General features: G+C 35.9%; 1 protein-coding gene across 1 annotated transcript; it reads left to right on the forward strand.

Moving 5' to 3' along the window:
• Positions 1-4,023: 4,023 nt before the first annotated feature.
• Positions 4,024-16,721, forward strand: LOC114135440 (TUB like protein 1). The gene is made up of 13 exons (XM_028002745.1): positions 4,024-4,048; positions 8,260-8,415; positions 8,508-8,618; positions 9,041-9,169; positions 11,571-11,690; positions 12,007-12,141; positions 12,214-12,296; positions 12,432-12,596; positions 13,315-13,427; positions 13,511-13,619; positions 13,729-13,827; positions 14,756-14,927; positions 15,716-16,721. The coding sequence occupies exons 1-13, from the start codon at positions 4,024-4,026 to the stop codon at positions 15,847-15,849; spliced, it is 1,551 nt and encodes a 516-aa protein (XP_027858546.1). The 3' UTR covers positions 15,850-16,721.
• Positions 16,722-19,722: the final 3,001 nt, after the last annotated feature.

Here is a 19,722-nt window from a genome sequence, read left to right on the forward strand (position 1 = left end):
TCATTCCCAGGTAGTTCATGCCTCACAGTTCCCATTTTCAGTGGTTCCTCCAGACGTCTTCAGTTGGTCTGCACCTGCCTTTGTTTTTTATGCAGACTTTTTACAGAAAAGAGAAAGGAGAATGGTCAGCACTGAGATTCATTAGTCTAACAGTATTTTTGGTAGTAAACTAGTGTCCAATGTCAACACAACAGGAAATTCTTTACTGCTAAACACAATAAGGCAACACATTGTATCTGGGGACTCTAAAAAATCTAAAGCAAAAAGGAAAAGAATAGGGCAAGAATCAGGTTTGAGTTCTGGAAAAGCACAAATCCCAGAAAATAAAAATAACTCAAATAATAGTTTCAGCCTTATGAGTAAACGTCAGTATCTTTTATCAGGCAATATCCAAGACAGCTTTCTGTGTGACGTCACAACTCTTTGTCCTTTAGGCTGATACTGCTTTGCATGTTTGTTTTTTTTAAATCCTTTCTCATTCTGTGCAGTCCTCCTTCCAAGAATTTACCTCATTGATATTTGCAAAAAAAAGTATGAGTGACTTCTCTGAATAAAGACAAGAAGACAGCAGCAACAAGCTCCCTTTTGCTAATCTCTCTGTGTCTTTCTCTTCCTGTTTGCGAGCTTTGAGCTTGTAAAACTTTCAGCTGCAAGGATTTGAGCCAGCCTTCATTGGCACAATTTCAAAAGAGCAATGCCTGTCTCAGGAAAAGAAAAAACAGAGAAAAGTCAAAGGAGATGAGTTTCAGAAGGTCTGGCGTTTGCAGTCTCTCCTCCCCTCACCCTCTTTCTTGGACTCTCCACGCAGTGGCACTCTTTTCCTCTCTGCCTTCGGGGTATTTTTTGCTCATGCCAGCTTAGCTCCAAGCCTTCCTGTTATCTAGAATCATGGTCATTTGAATTGCTCCACATATTCTGATCCTTATCCAACAGAGCACACACAGAAAATGAAATGCACGCAGCAGCACTGTTTCCTGAATGTTGCCTCCAACTTTCCAGATATATGTCAAACTCTCCTGGGGCTCAGCACTGCTTGTGTTATAGTTCACACAAGGTTCTGGCTGCTGTCTTTTCTTCCTGTACTGTAATGGCTTGAGGAACTCTCATCTAGACTTTGGTGTAGCTCTCCTAGTGAAAGCATAGTACTGGAATAAATTTATTCTCAGACTTATAACTGATGATCCGTTATTGTTTTTCTACTGTTGTCAGTTTTGATGTAAAATCTGAACAAAGTTTTAAAGGGGCGGTACTATGTATCTTCCAGGCATATGGTGCCATTTTTATAGCACAATCAAGTAATTATGTTACCTTCAGTTGTTATAAAGAAGCTGCATAGATCAAGCATGACTTGAAAAAAGTTTGGCTTAACAATTGGATGCCTTGAAATTAGCCTCTGTCTTTTGAAATGGTCCTACTCTTTCCTATACTCCAGCATCTGGAGTTTACGGAAGAGTCGCAGGCTGTTTCCATTAATCATATATCTGGGCAATTTTACATTTCAAAATTAAAAGAATAAATTTGCTTTATGGAAACACATCAGCTTCAAAAAAACGTATTTTTCTATAAAAGGTTTGGGATCCAGGAGGAGGTGTTTTTTTTTTGATCACATCAAAAGTAGTTTATCTCACAAAACTTCAAGGGAAATGGTTATTTCGGATCACACAAGTCACAAGATCAACAACTAGATGTTGCCACTGCAAACCAGGAAGAAGAAGACAGCAGAAAGTACTTAGCATGGCGTGATATGTTTTTTATGTTGTATAAACAAACTTATTTACATGCAATTTCATTTGCATTTCTTATTTAATGCAAACACCGCAATTGTGAAATTATGTTTTCTTTTTTTTTTTACATTAGCAGAATATTGACAGTTGTACAATATTTGTAATGTAAATGCAGCTACTATTTAAGAAAGTTCTTAGTAAACTCTGTTCATAAGTCAGGGGGATGCATAAAACATAAAAACACAAAAATGCAAAGTCATCAACAATTGAAACATTATATTTTGCCAAATGCCATTATTACACATCAAAATGTTTGTTAGTGTTTCATTTATTATGGTTCAAAAGCAACTCTAGACAGGTGAGATTTTAGTCTAGATTTAAAGGAACTCAGTTCAATTTTATGGATGTTTGTTTCAGATTTGTGGTCCATATAGAGCAGGGGTCTCAAACTCCAGTCCTCGAGGCCGCAGACCTACAGTTTTTAGATGTGCCACAGGTACAAAACGCTGGAATGAAATGGCTTAATTACCTCCTCCTTGTGTAGATCAGTTCTCCGAGCCTTGCTAATGACCTAATTATGGTGCAGCAGAGGCACATCTAAAAGTTGCAGGACTGCGGCCCTCGAGGACTGGAGTTTGAGACCCCGGATATAGAAGGTGAATGCTTTTGCATGCCATACTGGTCTTGTCAAAATACAGACCTAAAACCAATTGTTAATCCGTGACAAGACTTGAATGTTGATGTTCAAAAAATATCTTCATCCAGTCTGACTGAAATGAACAGTCCACTAGCAGAACTTGATGACATGGCAAATTAATTCAGATGTGTTAGAACAAGGGCACATCTAAAACATGCATGACGCCGGCCTGCATGAGGACTATAGTTTATATCAAGCATATTCCTCTGCTAGAATGACCTGGTTAAAGAATCTGAAGGACTTGAAAACAGATGCTACATCCAGTCTGAGCTTGAACTATTTTGCAGTGAGGATTGGCCAAAATCTCTGTAGTGAGATTCCCCATAAGACTTGCAGCTGTAAATAGAGTGAGAGGTGGATCTACACAGTGTTGACTGAGGGGAACTGAATACAGATGCATGTCAAACTTTTCAGATTTTATTTGCATAAAGAATTTTAAGTCCTGTATCAATTTCCATTTTCTGTATATTTAGAACCACAGTTAATAATGTTGTTCTCTCAGTAAGATCCCAGTAAAATCTATTGAAGTGTGTTAGAAAAAGTTTAAAAGGGTAGATATATAGACTTTTGCTAGGCACTGTAAACTAAATATGAGAGACTTCATTCTTTTTATATTTAGCAAATTCTTGAACTTGACCAATCAGATTAACTTTTACACTGCATCTCAGATCATTTGCTGCACATGAAGCATGTTCATAGCCAGTCACTTCAGGACATTTTGTGCATTTGATTTGCCTCAAAGATTAGTGCTCTAATCTGGGAATGATGACTCACCTAAGTTGAGTGCCTTCTGGCGTCAAAATGAGTGGGATTTGCTAACTGCTGTGGCAATAATGTTGCATTTGAAGTCAGGGATACTTGGGCATCTAAAACTTTCCAAGAAGGAATTTATACTCCAGAGGGATTTGTGTTCATTTTCTGACTGGAATACATTAAAAGAAAATAACATCTTGTGATGTTATTTTTTGAGGGAATATGGAAGGCACTATTTTCTCCAAGACTACAACAAGTTTTAAACAATTAAACACACACTCTAGTTTGATCCAGCTTAGTTCAGTCTGTTAAATTCAAAGGTCCATAGAGCCATACTTACGTTTCGGTCCCAAGGATAATCATGGAATTTCTGTTGCATCCCATTTTCATTACTTGGTAGATATTTACTCATTTTCAGTACCCTGGAGTACTTTATTTTATATTCAATGTATGGTTTTGAATACAACGTAAATGTTCTCAATAATAAAGCAAGAGTATATATTTCTACACTAAAATAGAAATTAACACATTTCTTCTTTATAGTATTACTTGTGGTTCCTTATAATACAGCCATATTTGATAGGTCAGGCCAGTGAAAAAAGAAGAAAAATGTTTTTGACGCTACAGTTTTGTATTTCTGAGGATTCATTTGACACACTCTTGTCTGCCGACTCTCTCCAAGATATGTACAGTACTTAAGTACTTGATAAAACTGATTAAATTGTAACCTCACTAATAAAATCTGTACTGCTCCTTAACTTCCCTTCAAGATTGTTTACCATTTTCCCATGCTGAAACATAATTCACAAATCAAATGGAAGGGAAAGTTTCTGTCCCTTTAAGATTACAATGGCTTCACTGTCGCTCCCTGGAGGTCAGTGGCCTTCCTTAGGCTCTCTGCCAACTGCCATGTTACTATCAACCATTTGCAGAAATGCCAGCAAAGCCATTAGTCTGGAGCCTTTTCACAGTCAACAAACTGGACTGCGTGACCAGAACATCAATGCAGAGGCACAAAGAGTCGGGCCTTATAAAGCTACAAACTACTCCTCCTTCTTTATGTCTCACCATGTGTTGTTGGTCACTGCAGCTGTGATCTGTCCTTTCCTCTGTTAGCTCTCTGCCTGCAGGTCAGTCTGGGCCTGGATAACATGTGGATACACTACGTCATTTTACAAACAAATTTCAGCTGACATCTTTCAGTACTGTTAAGGTTGAGTCTGCTCATCTGTGAAGCATAACATCTAAATTACATCAGCATCTCCACACGTGTTCAGAATGTTTGTGTCTTTGTGTACAGCAGCCTCTGGTGGCTGGCAGAGGGAATTACACCTATTTTTGAAATGTGTTTACAAAAGGCTGTCAGAAAGACATTATTGTTGGTGAAATCCAGGACTGTGGAAAGTCTCCTCTTTCTGTATATTTGATTCTTGGAAAATTATATATACAGAAATTCAAATGTGAGAAAATATCTCATAAGTTTTGTGTTTTTTTTCAGTATGTTTCTATGTTACATAAAAGCGCTTAAAGTAATTATGAATCCCAATGCTATGAAACTTCTAAACATTATTGTAGAACATAATTTAGCAATTTTGTAGTACAAAAACATCTAATATGTTCAGTGTTTTCTTTTATTTTTGGTTTATTATCTGTTCACTTATATGCTTCTAATTCATGATTTGGGCTGCACAGTGGCGCAGTTGGTAGCACTGTTGCCTTGCAGCAAGAAGGTCCTGGGTTCGATTCCCGGCCGGGGTCTTTCTGCATGGAGTTTGCATGTTCTCCCTGTGCATGCGTGGGTTCTCTCCGGGTACTCCGGCTTCCTCCCACAGTCCAAAAACATGACTGTCAGGTCAATTGGTTTCTCTAAATTCTCCCTAGGTGTGAGTGTGTGTGTGCATGGTTGTTTGTCCTGTATGTCTCTGTGTTGCCCTGCGACAGACTGGCGACCTGTCCAGGGTGTACCCCGCCTCTCGCCCGGAACGTAGCTGGAGGTAGGCACCAGCAACCCTCCCGACCCCATTAGGGACAAGGGTGAACGGAAAATGGATGGATGGATTCATGATTTGTATTTCAATTATTAATTGCATTACTGCCTTGCAGTTTGCACAAGTCCTTTAATAAAAAAAGATGAACAAGAATGATCAATTTTCAACTTGAAGTGTAAAAACATTTCAAATAATTAAAAGCAAGAAAAATGAATGTGTTTTAAGCTGTTACCAGAAACACCAGAGTCTTTTCCTCGATGCTATAGAAAAATTATGATTTCCCCTCTTTACCAATCTATTTCTAAATGGAAATGTTCAAAATCAAACTTTTCACGTCTAAACTCTACCAAAAATGGTAAAAATGATTGGCTACGTAATTCTGCTTTCCTGATGTGTGTGAGGAGTGTGCGTGTGCATTGTTGTTGATGATGGTGAGGGGGATCATGTGACACCTTTCCACCAAGCTGTGTGAGGAGAAAGGATTCGCTTGTAGTGACATATTTGCACAAAGAGGTCAAACCTGGGTTTGACCTCTTTTAGCATCAGCTCTGCTCCTCCAGCTTCACCTTGTGAAAAGAGATTTAGGTAATTACCAGCTTAGAGTTTGTCAATATGGCTTATAAAAACTTGGTTCAAGCATTTCTCTGGAAGTATTGAGTTTACTGGTTATATTATTTTATTTGTGCCTTCCATCACTTGTGAAGCCTTGTGGTTTTCTAAATGAGTGTGAACGCCTCACCACACCCTCTTTCCACGGTTTCCAGCCAAGTGTTGCCTAACCAATAAGATGCTGCTGTCAGGCAGACCTACTTAAGCACACTGACCATACTTACCCTGTCCTGTTCTTTGAAGAATGGCAGTTGCTGTCTACAAGTGGGTTAATCTTCTGGAGGAGTTGCAGAGTTTTAAAATTTGTCTATTGTAAATTCTAAAAGTTCACATTTGTAATGAAAACTAATCTTGCGGCACACACTAAAGACATTTGCAGGACAATGACCTCCTTACCAAAGAATGATGTCACACTTTCAGCCTCTCGTAATCCTTCCTTATGTTCTTGCCATCCGTACATGCACGGAGTCACTCCAGGGCAGAGAATCTCTAAAATTTTCTTGACACAATTGAGATGATGTATTAAAAGTTCTCTGCTCATCTCTTAATTTCTACCAAGTTAGAAAAGTTTTAAGTTAAGTTTTACACATTTTCAGAATCATTTTCAAATATTTCAGAGGAAGATTTCTAAAAGGAAGAATTTCTGCCAAACAATAGACCAGGTCCTTCAACACTGTTATTGTCACTTATCGTTTTCTTGAGATTTAGGATTTGCAGAGAAGTTGCAGCTTTATTTTGAGAAAAAAAGTACATTTCTTCTACTAAATGTTAACCTACATGACAAACAACTCAGGTCCCTCCTCCTGAGGCTGCTTTGGTTTCTCCTGTTGACGCGTTTCTTGCAGAGCAGATGGCTTTACACATAAATCCTATTAGCAACTTTCTGCTGATGGAGACATCACACTGAGTTCGGGGCTTTCTCGTTCTTTCGTTATCTATGTGAGAAGCTTCCTTTTACTACTTCCTAGTAATTGAAAAAGAGTCAACAGTGCATCCTAATTTGTAGAGCAAGCCATGTCTGCAGAAAAGGTAAGAAACAGGCTAGAATGTCTTAGATTTTTTGCATATATACATTCAAAGTGCCAACTTTAATTTGCAACTGGAAAAGATGGTGACACAAAAGACAAAGGAAATTGGCCTTTGTTTAGATTTTTATGTTGATTAGACTTCAAAGTCATTTCAGAAACAGAATTGTTGCAGCTTCTACTTATATCTGTGCTAACAATTTTGTTTACTTATGCTAACATATGAGTTAAACCAGTGAATTAATACATAGTGCTAAAGGTAAGAAAGTTTAACATTGCTATAAATTATCCCTGCTGACAGAAATGGCTCACTCTAGTAGTACTGGACCATTTAAATGGCTTAATCATGAATGGGAAAAAAGTCATTTGAATCAAGCATCATTTTGACATTATATGTGAGTACTATTGAACAAGCAAAGCAAAAACCAACTAAAGTTGTTTTACTCATCCATTACTGCAGAATTATTAAATTAGAGCTTAATAAATATAGATATCTCAATTGTCTGATATTTATGCAAGCCTTTGAGAACTTTTATAGATGTTTCAAGAACATTCTTGTAACATATACTGTATAATAGCTGATCAAAGATTTAACTGTTAGATTTTAAGTTGTATGTTTAATTTAAAATGGCTTTGATTTTGCCACGTGAGTTTTCAACTTTTGGGAAATAACAACTCATTACAATATGGTTGTCACATTGGAGCACACAATCAATCTGAGTTTGAATTTTCTGCAGAGACAAATAGTCTTCATGGATGCAGGTTCTGAACCTAATAGGATTACCCCCTGGGTTTCCGCCAACTGCAATCGCACTGACCTTACTCCTTGTAACACTGTGACATCTTGTACAAGTCATTTGGTGCAAAGCTAAAGAAAAAACTGGGTTATATATTCATCACTGTGATTTCTGGGGAACATTATCCCTTGTACAAATGATTGCATACAAAGAAAAATGTCAGAAAACATGTCAAAGCATCATTTGAGCCTTGTGTCGTGACAGTAGCTTATGTTGGAAACCATGAAAATGGAAAATACAAGAATTTGGAAGATTCTAAAGAAAATATGCACCTCCCCACAATATTGATATTGTTGTAAATGAACTATGAGATTCTGCAACAAATGAGAATGTTTGAATAAATGAAATTAAAATATGTTTAGAAGATGTTTCAGCATCTACTGCTGGATATCATGTTAGTTGTATTGAGTTTTCTTGCTAATATTAATAAACCAAGAATGGGGCGCTTATTCACCTAAACTCAATAAATTTTACTCAGATAAATAAAGCAATTTGTTTTGATTTTGCTTTTATTCTCCTCTCCTTGCTCTCTCCATACCATCTGCCTTTTAAAGGGTGAGTTTTTGATACCCTTGTAAATATTTATTTTTTTCAGATAGTTGATCTAAAATGTCACTGCATCTCAGCTCAAATGACATTACCTACAAACCCACACATCTAACTAAGATTTATCAGCAGAAAATGCAAAGAAACCAAAAAAGAAGAAAGAACAGGCCAACGGTAGCTCTGAAGCCAAGCTCAACGGAATTGAAGCCAAACCTAAGAAAACTAAGACAAAGAAGAGTGAAGATGCAGCAGAAGATGACGCCTCCACCACTCAAAGTGAGAATTATTTCAGCTATTTCCACAAAATGATTGAAAAACGAAAAAATATTTGTTTCTGAGGCAGACCTGACAACTCATAAACTTTATAGGTGGAAAAAAAGTAAAGAAAAAGAAACCAGAAAAAGATAAAGAGGAACCTGAGAAGGATAAAGAGAAAGAGCCAAAAAAGAAAGCCAAAAGTGCTCCAAAAAAGAAGAAATGTGAGTCAATACACTGGACACTGTATTTAGTTAGAATGGTGGAAACAGAAGAGAAGGAGATATTTCATTAGCCTTGTAGAATAACTGCCTAAGTCATATTTTGGCCAAATTAAGATAATATTGATTGTCTTACACTGCTACATCACCCTGCCTAATTACCTATCAGAACACTTATTACAATCCAAAATCCATATTTTTAAAAATGTTTTTCCAAATTTTATTCATGTTCTTTCTTGTTTTCTGAAAACATTAAAATGGGACTTTAAGGTCCCATTTGTCCCATTTGTTATGAAGCTTAGAATTTTTAAGATAGTGTGAAAAGTTTATAAACCTCACACTTAATGTTTATGTTACTGTCAATAAAATCTCAAAATACATGTATCAGTCTAAGAGTTAAATAATAATTTGTTGCTTTTTTCCAGCCTCAGACACTGAAGAGGATGATGATGAGGAGGAGGAGGATACCCCAAAAAAGAAAACAAAGAAAAAAACAACAAAGGAGAGTTCTCCATCCGCAAGTAATACCAAGGAGAAAAAATCTAAAACTAAAGGTACAATAAAACGCAAAGACATTAAAAATTTCACATTTATTTTAGATGTGTCGGTTATTTAGCAATATTTGGTCATTGTAATTTAATAGAAGCACAAAAACTACCAGTAGTAATGTAATATGACAAAAACATAACATCATGATTTGGTAAAGTAAAGCCATGATCGTATTTATAGGATGTACTTTATATAGGATATTTAAAATTGTAGCCTTGATATGTTCTTAAATGCCAGTAATAATCTAATATATGCTATTATTCTTTTATTCTAAGCTATAAAAAATAATATATCGGGCCAGAGCTTCAGTGATTAGAATGGTTTTTTCATTGTGAGGTTGGCTTTAGACATTTTTTCAAGTTACTTACCTGAGGTGTGAATATGAGTGTAATGTTCTCTAACAATAAGCAAACACACTCTTATAAGACTTCCTATTTCATACACACACCTAGTACCACTTCTAATCAGATATTTAGAAAACTGGAGAAAACCCAGAATCTTCTAACTGTTAGTCAACACTGCTAAATTTTACAACTCAGAGCAGTCCAAGTCATTAAAGTGCTTAAAACAACAGTTATGTGACCAGACTGTAGGTAAGCGGATCAGATTATTTTATTGTGTAATGGTGAGTGGAAATGCTGTCTTGACAGCCAAAAGTAGGACTAGTGTGGTCTTTTGCTGCTGCAGCTTGCTTCAAGGTTTGTGTGTTTGGAGATGCTAATCTGCATACCTTTGCTGTAATGAAGTGGTTTTTGAGCTGCTGTTGCCTTTCTGTCATTCTGAGGCCTTTTTGTCAACACAACTGTTGCTCACTGGATATTTTCTATGTTTTTGGCTATTCTCTCTAACTTTGAGAAGATGGAATGCGAAACCCTAGGAGACAAGCAGTTTTATGAAGTACCCGGACTAGCCCATCTGACACCAATAACATGTTCAAAGCCAATTAGTCCTTGTTTCTTTCCCTTTATGACTCTCAATTTGAGCTTCAACAATTCTTCTTCACTACACGTAGATGCCGAAATGCCCAAAGTTCCTGCTATTTGAGAAGCTGATTTGGGATTTGTGTTAACAAATTATTGAATATGTAGCAGAGAGGCTGGTGAATGTGTATTGATATATGAAGCTTCCATAGTTGCTTTTCTCTGCTTCTTAAAGTATCCCAAAGAAAATGTTTGAAGTATAAAATAAAACAGTAAATTTAAAAAACGCATCACTTATTTTTAGATATTTGTTGTTCTTCTAGATCTCCCTCTTTCATTTTGTACTTTAAAGCTTTCTCCTATAAATCTTTAAAGTTTCAGCACGAAACATGTTGGATCATTTTAAACAAACTTCTGTCTAATAAAGAAGCACTGTCATGATGTTCTTAAGAGAAAACAATACTTGTTTTTATACTTGTGTCTTGTGTATTCTGTTTATAGGGCAAGTGATTATAATATAATCAGGGGCAATACAGCTTCTCTGCTGACTCCAAAATTCACAAAGCGGGAGAAAATTCAAATATCACCCTCATCATTATGCAGTTTTAGCTCGGTTAGTATCCGTCGCTCTAGTACGAGCCCTAGACATATGACATATGAATTTGAAAAAAGAATTGTTTGAAAAGATTTCATTTCTTATTAGGCTAAAATCTCTAATTTATTTACTATCAATCTAAGGGCTTTCAGTCCTGAAGTGTCCTAAAGTTTGTTACTATCAACGTCACACACACAAAACACATCTTTAAGAATTCATTTGTCAGCAGGGCTAAGTGTTGGGGCATGTTCTAACAGATTCATTACCGTGGAACTGGTTTTGGGAGCAAGTATTAACAGGACTGTGGGTGTAATTGAGGTTTTGAAGACAGGTTTTATGGCACCAATTTGAGCGGGGAATTTTGAATTCTTCACCTTAGCCTTGCATTCTGAGACTCGGTCAGTCGCTTGTGTTTATGGAATCTACACATAAGAAAAACGACTTCCTCATGTAACAAGATGCCATTAAATCTGCTTTCTAAACAATTTCCCCATAAAAAGAAAACAGGCAAAGAAATGCATTTGACATCTAAATATGGTCAAATAGTTGTTAAGCCTTAATTCTTTCCACATTCCTAAAATTCTTCAATATGACAAAACAGCTTGCAGCAGCAGCAAAAGCAGATGTCAAACTAAATGCATGCAAAATCAAGACTGTATGCTCAAAATTACTGTTGTTGTTCCACATCTGTCCCACCCTCAATACGTTACTAATTTGACTTTGGATGGTTTGGCACAAACTCAACAACATTTTCCTATCCCTCTGTCTTTTAATGTTTGGTTATTTCACAATGTGTTATTATTATTGGTTTTTATTCCAGGGACTATTTTCCTATCAATTTCATGGGTACATAGTTTGTTTTTTTTAACTCTACTGCTTTCTTATTCGCAGAGGACAAAGATTCTGATGGCAAAGATAAAAAGTCAAAATCAAAGGACAAAGAGAAGAAGAAAGAACCTGCATCAATGTTTATGATAAATGGGGAAAAATCATCTAAAAGCAAAAAGAAAGGTAATGAAATACTTAATATTTTATAGATTTTCCTTACTGTACTAATTCTAAAACCTTAACATATTTTTTCCTGATGTTTAATATGTTGTGTAGCTGTACACACAGATAAAACCAAATGTTTACATACTGGAAAGACCTCCAGATTTTTTTACGCACTGTCTGACATAAAAATCAGAATAAACTTTATGTTAACAACTGATTTTAGTTGTATATTATACTAACTACTTGTGCCTTTGAGTAAAGAGCACAATCTTAGCAAAGACATTTGTTTTTATAAATGCATGGAATTCAACTATGATCTGTGTTTATCAAACAGCTGCCAAATCAGAGAGTGATGACAGTGAAGAAGAGACAAAGTCAAGCAAATCAAAAAAGAAATCTACTGCTGGTTCGGCATCCATGTTTCAGACAACATCAGATAAGGAAAAAGACAAAAAGACAAAGAAAAAAGGCAATTTAGCTTGACATTTCTCCCACTGTTTGGGTTTGCTAACCTGTCTAATAAATGTGTCTTCTCTTATAGCAAAGGTAGAAGAGAGTGATGAATCTGAATCAGAGAAAGAAGAAAAGTCAAAGAAGAAAAAGGGTAAAGGAAAGAAGAAGAAGGTAGCTTAAATTCTAAAAATGTTTTTCCAAAAATAGGAAAGCTTATTTTAATTATGTTATAGTAGTAAAACAGTACAACAAACATTTAGAGTTAGTAATCCAGTAAAATGTAATAATCCCTTGTCCCATAATCAGGAGAGAGCTCCCTCACCTGAGATTGAGTTTGATGACTTGGAGACGTTTGTGATGGAGCCAGCTCCACAGGGTGTGACGGTGAAATGCAGAGTGACGCGTGACCAGAGAGGAGTGGACAAGAGCCTCTATCCTCTGTATTATCTTCATCTAGACAATGAGAAAAAGGTCAGGAAACACTCATTAATACATTGAGAAAAATATGTTGATTGGTCAGAAAATTAGAAATATTTCATTTATGGACAAAGAGCTATTTCTGTACGGCTGAGGATGAATTGGTTGTTAATCATCCAATAGTTGAGTAACACATATTCTTTGACTTGGTCTATATCAAACCTTTTCAAAGTAAAATTGTTCCATAATGTCAGATTCTAAATTATTAAAGGAATATAAAACTGTCAGGAAATAAATTTTGATAGCAATGTCCTAAAGAGAACACAGCATCATATATTGAAAACAAAAAGAGTGTGGTTAAATGATAAACCTTGTGGAATACCTCTTGTTACACACAATGACTCTGAGAAGGATCAACACCTTTTCATGAATTGTCTTCTTTTTTGAGAAGTAGTTTCTGAACCAACTAAAAATGCCAGATGCAGAATAAAAATATATTAATGAAATATATAATATTATATATTAAAATATACAATAATAGACAATGTATAATGAAATAGGAGTGGAAGTGTTTGACCAGTCAAAGCTGTTTAGAAAGTGATTTGAAGTCACTTTCAGGTAGGCCAATCTGTCCACTTAATCTAACATTTCAGAGATTCTCTAATGCACTACAAAATTACAAAAACAACAATCATTCAGCAAGATAAAACGCTTTTTAACATTGGCAGCCTTATTTGTTAGGATCTAATGTGGCTCATTCTGATCACCTTAGACATTCCTGTTGGCTGGAAGGAAAAGAAAGAAAAGCACAACTTCAAATTACCTCATCTCCATTGATGCCACAGACTTGTCAAGAGGTGGTGAGAATTTTGTCGGAAAGCTAAGGTATGTCAAAAGACGTCGGACAAACTGAACGATGATGTTTTTAACGTCTATTTGTAGAAGTCAAAATATCTTTTTTTAACCAGGTCCAATTTAATGGGAACTAAATTCACAGTGTTTGATAACGCTCTAAATCCAGAAAGAGCTCTTCCTGACATGTCTAATGCACGGCAAGAGCTAGCTGGCATCATCTATGTGAGTTGCCTTAGAGTTTATTGATTGCTACTTTACAGGGATGTATTCTGATCTGAATACTGAAGAGAAGAAATGTAAATACGTTGAATCTGGTTGTTTCTCACCTCAGGAAACAAATGTCTTGGGAATGAAAGGGCCCAGACGGATGACGGTCATCGTTCCAGGAATGAGCAAGGACAATGAGAGAGTCCCACTCAGGCCCAGAAATGTAAGCTTCATCAGAAACTTCACCCTACACAAAATGACATAACAGTTTAATTTTCTTTCAGTTTAAATGACTTTTATACCTACAGCTCATTTTCTGGCATAAGCACGGGTTAAATAACTAATATTATTAGTTAGGTCACTCCTACTTTGGTCTGAGAGTTTAATAAATGTTTTTGAATCGTTAACAACAAAAATGTACCTGAAATGTATGCCAAGGCCTAAGCAATAACAGAAAAAATAGAAATACAAAAAACATTAAGTAAAACTTGTAAAAGATTGTCCAAGATGTTTGGACAATAATTTTCAGTTTTAACTTAAATGTGAGTTAAAACTGATCGTAGAAGTCAAGACAAACATCGAAAAACCACACAAAACTTAAAGTAGGCATTACAAGCAAGAAACTGTTGGATGCACTCCATGTTCTTTGAATGCTATGCATGTTGGGATAGCATAATTGAAAAGAGGCTGACTCATGCAACTGAACTGAAATTTAAAACATTCCCAGCACCACTTCTTTTGCTCATGCATTAGTTACAGTTATAATGTATTTTAAGGGGACTCTATGAAAATTTATACCCCATTACATTGTGATCATGGCTCATTTCTTTTTCCAACAATATCTGTTTGCTTGTACAAACTTTTACACTTCCGTAGTCAGGAAAAGATTTTTCTAAACTTTGGTTTGAAAGCATTTCCAGCACTTTTTTTTGTTTTTTTAAGAAAACAACCACACAAAAACAGAACCACCAAATTAAAAACTAAATTAGCAAATTAACGAAAACACCCTTTCTGGTTGCCAGCAGAAGAGCCAGATGTTTAACAGCTTGATTTAGGTTCTGTTTATTATGAGAACCAAACAAGGCAAGTGGGTAAAATCTTATTGCTCTTTGTTGATGCTCACTGACTTATGTTTTGCCAATTGACCACAGGAATGTGACGGCTTGTTGGTAAGGTACCAGAATAGAAGGATGGAAAATGTGATTGAGCTTCACAACAAGACACCCGTGTGGAACGAAGACACTGCCTCTCATGTGCTGAATTTCAACGGCCGAGTCACACAGGCCTCCGTCAAGAACTTCCAGATAGTGCACAACAAAGACTGTGAGTACTCCTTATCCATCTGTCTTTTTCCCACAGCCTGGTTTGTTTGGAACCAGATGTGGATGTGTGGGACAATGAAAAACAAAGTGGTTTGCTGTCAAAACAAGTTCTAGGAAGACACAAAAGATCAGATGAGTGCATATGGTTCACTTTAGCAATCCCTCAAAAATTGGTTGCTAAGCACATTTACAAGTGAGAAGGTATTTGCCTCCTATTAGATGTATTTTGCTTTAGTATCAGACAAAAAATAACTCAGTTTCATTTATTAAAGAAAAAAAACTATCCAGTGGCTGTGACACCCTCTAGTAGTTTGGAAATCAATTTTCTAAGGTTGTGTGGAGGAATTTTTTAACCCATTTTTCTTTGCAGAATTGTTTTAATTCAAGTGCATTTTTAAGGTTTTTTAGCATGAGTTTCCTGTTTAGTAATTCCACCACATCTAAATCAGATTTAAGTTAGTTACTTTGACTAGAGCACTCCACAGCCTACTTTTTCCAGCCATTCAGAGGTTAACTTCATGTCATTGTCCTGCTGCATAACCCCTGTGCATTTCAGCATAACTGTTGATGGAAAATCACCTCTAAAGGTTAATGCAGCTCAGACGCCTGTTAAAACGTAGTCTATGCATACCAAGGATTGTATTGGAAGTAATGATTTAGTCGACGAAAAAAGGCAAAAACAAGAAATCTTTAAGGTTGAAAATACATTTTGGCAGCACTGTATGTAATTTGTATCCCACTTTCCTCCAATCAGCTGTGAGTTCCTAATATATTTTTGCTTTTTTCCAGTGGACTACATTGTGATGCAGTTTGGAAGGATAGCTGACGATATATTCACTCTGGATTATAACTACCCCATGTGTGCCGTGCAGGCCTTTGCCATCGCACTCTCCAGCTTTGATGGAAAAATTGCTTGTGAATAATCCAAATATATTCACAAGCACTATAGTGCTAGCACAAGCACTACTACCTACAGTAGGTTAACAACTACTGTAACCTGAATGCTGCAGGTTCATGCCAATCTGTGACTCTTACTTCCCTACGCTTTCAGAGATGAGCAGTGGTAACCAACAGTGTTGCAGCGGTGCCACCTCTTTGCTATGCAGATTTCCTCCTGCAGGTGTCAGAAGCAAGTTCAATCATTGTAGCTTAGTCTGATTTAACATGAATTTTCAGAATTAGTATTTATCACAAAATGTCACAACTAATATTTAAAGAAAAAGGCAATAAGATTAGTCTTTAAAGATGTTCAACTTTATGTGTTTCTTTTGTTGTTTTTTTTATCTCATGTTGTGTTGTATCTTGTTCCTATCTAGGGCCAGTAGTAGAACAGTTTCTTGTTTCTTGTGTCACTGTGAAAACCAATAAACCAAAAACTTCGTTTTCCAAATGACACAATGTTTTCTCAAAGACGAATATTTCACAAATAATGTAGATCAAAAATTTGTGACATTTGATTATACCATTAATAATTATGATATTTAGGCTTCCTGTATCCCTCAATTTTTCCTAAATGTAATGACTATGAAACAAAAAGTGTCACGGTTAAAGTAGTATTCGTAAAAGAAGAGCAGCATCTTTGAAACAGTGTGTTTATTTTTGTAGATTTCTGTTCCTGTGTGATGATTCAATCTTCTTTGTATATTTAACACAGTCTGGTCTAATGTAAGCTGTTGTAGATTTTTTTTCTATTTACACAATTTTTGTCAGAAAAATCTTGTATTTTTCCTTCACCTTGCCTTTGTTTTATGTGCTTATTGGAATAATGTGTGTGAATTAAACCTTCTTGATTACAGACACATATTGTCCTCTGAGTAAAATCCTTTACAGAAGACCTTATGGGATCTGCCAGAACAGTTATAAAACATGTTTTATGATTGTATCATCTGCTGCGAGCAGGCAGCTGGCAGATAATAAAACAGATTCCAGTTGCAAGATTTTTAGAGACACCCACGCTTTTCTCCTCCTGCCATCTGACATGTCGAAAGCCTCACTCAGGATGAAAAACCTGTTTGCACGGAGGGCCTGGAGCAGAAGTGAGAGGTGTGTATTCTGCCTGAACCTGCTCAGGCAGTTGTCCAAACTCGCAAAATTAAATGAAGCCTGAAGCAGGCGGCTCCTCTTGAACAGATGCTGTAAGGTGAGTTTGTCGTCCACCTCCCACCCGCCGCCTCCTACCCTCCCTATTGTCTGCTTTTGATACGGGGCTTTCAACAAAACAACTCCCAACATAAGTGTCTTAAATTGTTTCATTCTGAAGGAGCGCATTGTGTGTATATAAATTCTCTATGTATAAACATGCGTTACTGTTGGACGTTGCAGCCACATTGACGACCAACAGAAGGAGCTGTTGCTGGATGGAATCTTTGATTCATCTGGTTTCAACTGAGAAACATTTGTCAGATGTTGAACGCTCATAACTTTCTAACAGAGTCATGAGTAGGAATTAGTCTACTTTATTCTTGAGGCACTATATGTGAAAACATTTAAGTGAAAAGTTTTAAAGCAGATGTCGAACTCTTACTGAATGAAGCTCAAAAATATTATGACAAGCTGTATAATGAAGTTGTAGCATAATAGTTAGATATTCCAAATCCAGTGAGACTTGATGGACAAAAATGGAGATCAATAGAAAAACAAAAAAGGTCAAATGTAAGTTTCAATTAGCTAAAGTCAAACTAGTGCATTTTCTAACAACAAATAAACAGCAGTAATATTTATTTTGGAGCTAAGTATTTTTGAATTACTTTATTTTTTATATAAGAACCTTAAATGCTCTATGAAACACCAGCTCTGCCAAAATATTTCATAAATCAGGTTATTTTGATCCTTACTAGACAAAATGATAAAATATGATAAAGAACTTTAATATGGGGGGAAAAAAACTTCCTTTTTTAAGTTAGCTTCAGAATATTGCATTTGTCATGTGCAGATGCATTGAGATACAATGAGTTTGGTTTACGTCATTTCCTTAAAATCTAAGATTAGATTTATTTCTATATCTTTTTTCTATCTGCGCCAAATGGTACCTTAGTTTTAGTTGTTTTGATACAAAAACCACTTTGACTTTGAGGTTTCTATTTATTTAGAAAATTTTGGATATCACAAACAACTTTGATCAATTCAGTGCAGTTTGCATTTATCATTGCAAGACCTGTTAGAGAAAAATGTATATCTCTGTGAGTAAAATAAGAAAGTATTTCCTTTCAAAAAACTACAAAATAGAATGCTTTGTGGTCTTGAACTGATGATAGTCTTTACATGCCAGTAGTGTAAATATTTGCTCTCCTTGATATTAGCTTTCAATTTTTCATAGGTTTGTCCTATGCTGTACCACTTATATACAGCATGTGATAAAACTAATTTAACATTTTGCTTCAGTAGATTAATAATACCAATAAAATGAACACTTTCTGCCAACAAGTGGCACTTTTGTCGGAGTAGCAGAAGAAAATTTCATCCAGGAAGCTACAGTACCACACTAATGACTTTTTTAGACACTAATCAATGCCTGTCTTACATAAGTTTACTATTTGGTATTAACAATCTTGACGTATTAATTAATTGTCACCAATTCTGCTCAGTTGTTTTTTGTGTTTTCTTTTTGTTTTTTGTTTTTTAGCCAGTGCTGTTCAGCAGTGTAACAATCAGAATGTCTGTCTGGGAATCCCATCAGATGTACTTTCCCAAGTGGAGCATTATAGCTTTTGCTCTAATGCTCCACTTAATATACATTTTATTATAAATTGCTTCAGGTTTATTTTGGAATTAAAAAGGGGGGAAAAAAGAGAAAAATATAGAAAGTGAGTTAGGGTAAAAACTAATCCTTAAGGAGGTAAGAATAAAAGATGTGAAGAATACTAAAAAAATACAAGACATATTGAGACTAGTCTAAGCTTTTTAGCACATGCCAGGGAGCTTATCAAGCTTAAGTCAAACCACTGCTAACCAAATGGAACAGGAATGCCCATGTCATGTTTGCTACAAAAACACTTTAATGATACTAATGGCATAAAGACATATGACATAATACTTTTTCACGTGCCAGATTGTTTTAGCTTTCTTATATTGATAGTGGAGTTAATCAGTTGAAAACTGCTTTCTGTATTTGCTCAGGAATTTTTTTTGATGTATGATCCTCTTTAAATCTGTAGTATTTGACACAAAATTAGATAAAAAGAAAAAAGAAAATCTGAAAGGGAGCAAATTCTTTTCCCAAGTGTGTGCATCTTTATTGATAGTTGTAAACTAGATAATGCTTTTTTTTGGTCAACCAGTGAAATTTGAGACCTTAGCTACGTTGTTGATTTAAAATGTTTACAAGTTGAGTTGCAAGACTTTTGTTTATCTTAAAAGTTAACAGTCAGAACCTGGGATATGCCTTAGTTGACTGGTTGAAACAATTTCAGCTTTATTCATAAGCTGCCACTTTAAATGTGAAACCTAGTCATTGATTAGTTTACCCACATACTTTAAAATCAGTGCTTTGAATTTTGCATTTATGCGCCAGACATCTGTTGCATTTTAATTCCTTACAGGAAGGACTCTTTTTCAATTCTGTTTAATTTTATTGATCCTCTGGGATAAAGATAACTTTAAGATTAATTCATGTTCTCTTGAGGAAGTTCTCTATATTTTTATTGACTGGAACAGAACTGTGTGTGCTCTGTCAGACAGGTTTCGGGACCGGAAGCCCCAGTGTTCAGTGATTTGTAGGCGCGGCCTGGAACCGAGTCTCGGCCTCATGAGCCTGTTGATTGACGCGCACCGATGGCTCCTCCTTGAAAAGTCTTTCT

This window comes from Xiphophorus couchianus, chromosome 20 (genome assembly GCF_001444195.1).
Source record: "Xiphophorus couchianus chromosome 20, X_couchianus-1.0, whole genome shotgun sequence".
Lineage (NCBI taxonomy): Eukaryota > Metazoa > Chordata > Actinopteri > Cyprinodontiformes > Poeciliidae > Xiphophorus > Xiphophorus couchianus.

Coding starts and splice junctions, on each gene's coding strand:
- LOC114135440 (XM_028002745.1), top strand. CDS start 4,024: ATGGCTTCACTGTCGCTCCCTGGAG. Junction 9,170..11,570: donor GAAAAAATCTAAAACTAAAG/GTACAATAAAAC, acceptor TCTTATTCGCAG/AGGACAAAGATTCTGATGGC. Junction 12,597..13,314: donor ATCTAGACAATGAGAAAAAG/GTCAGGAAACAC, acceptor TGATCACCTTAG/ACATTCCTGTTGGCTGGAAG.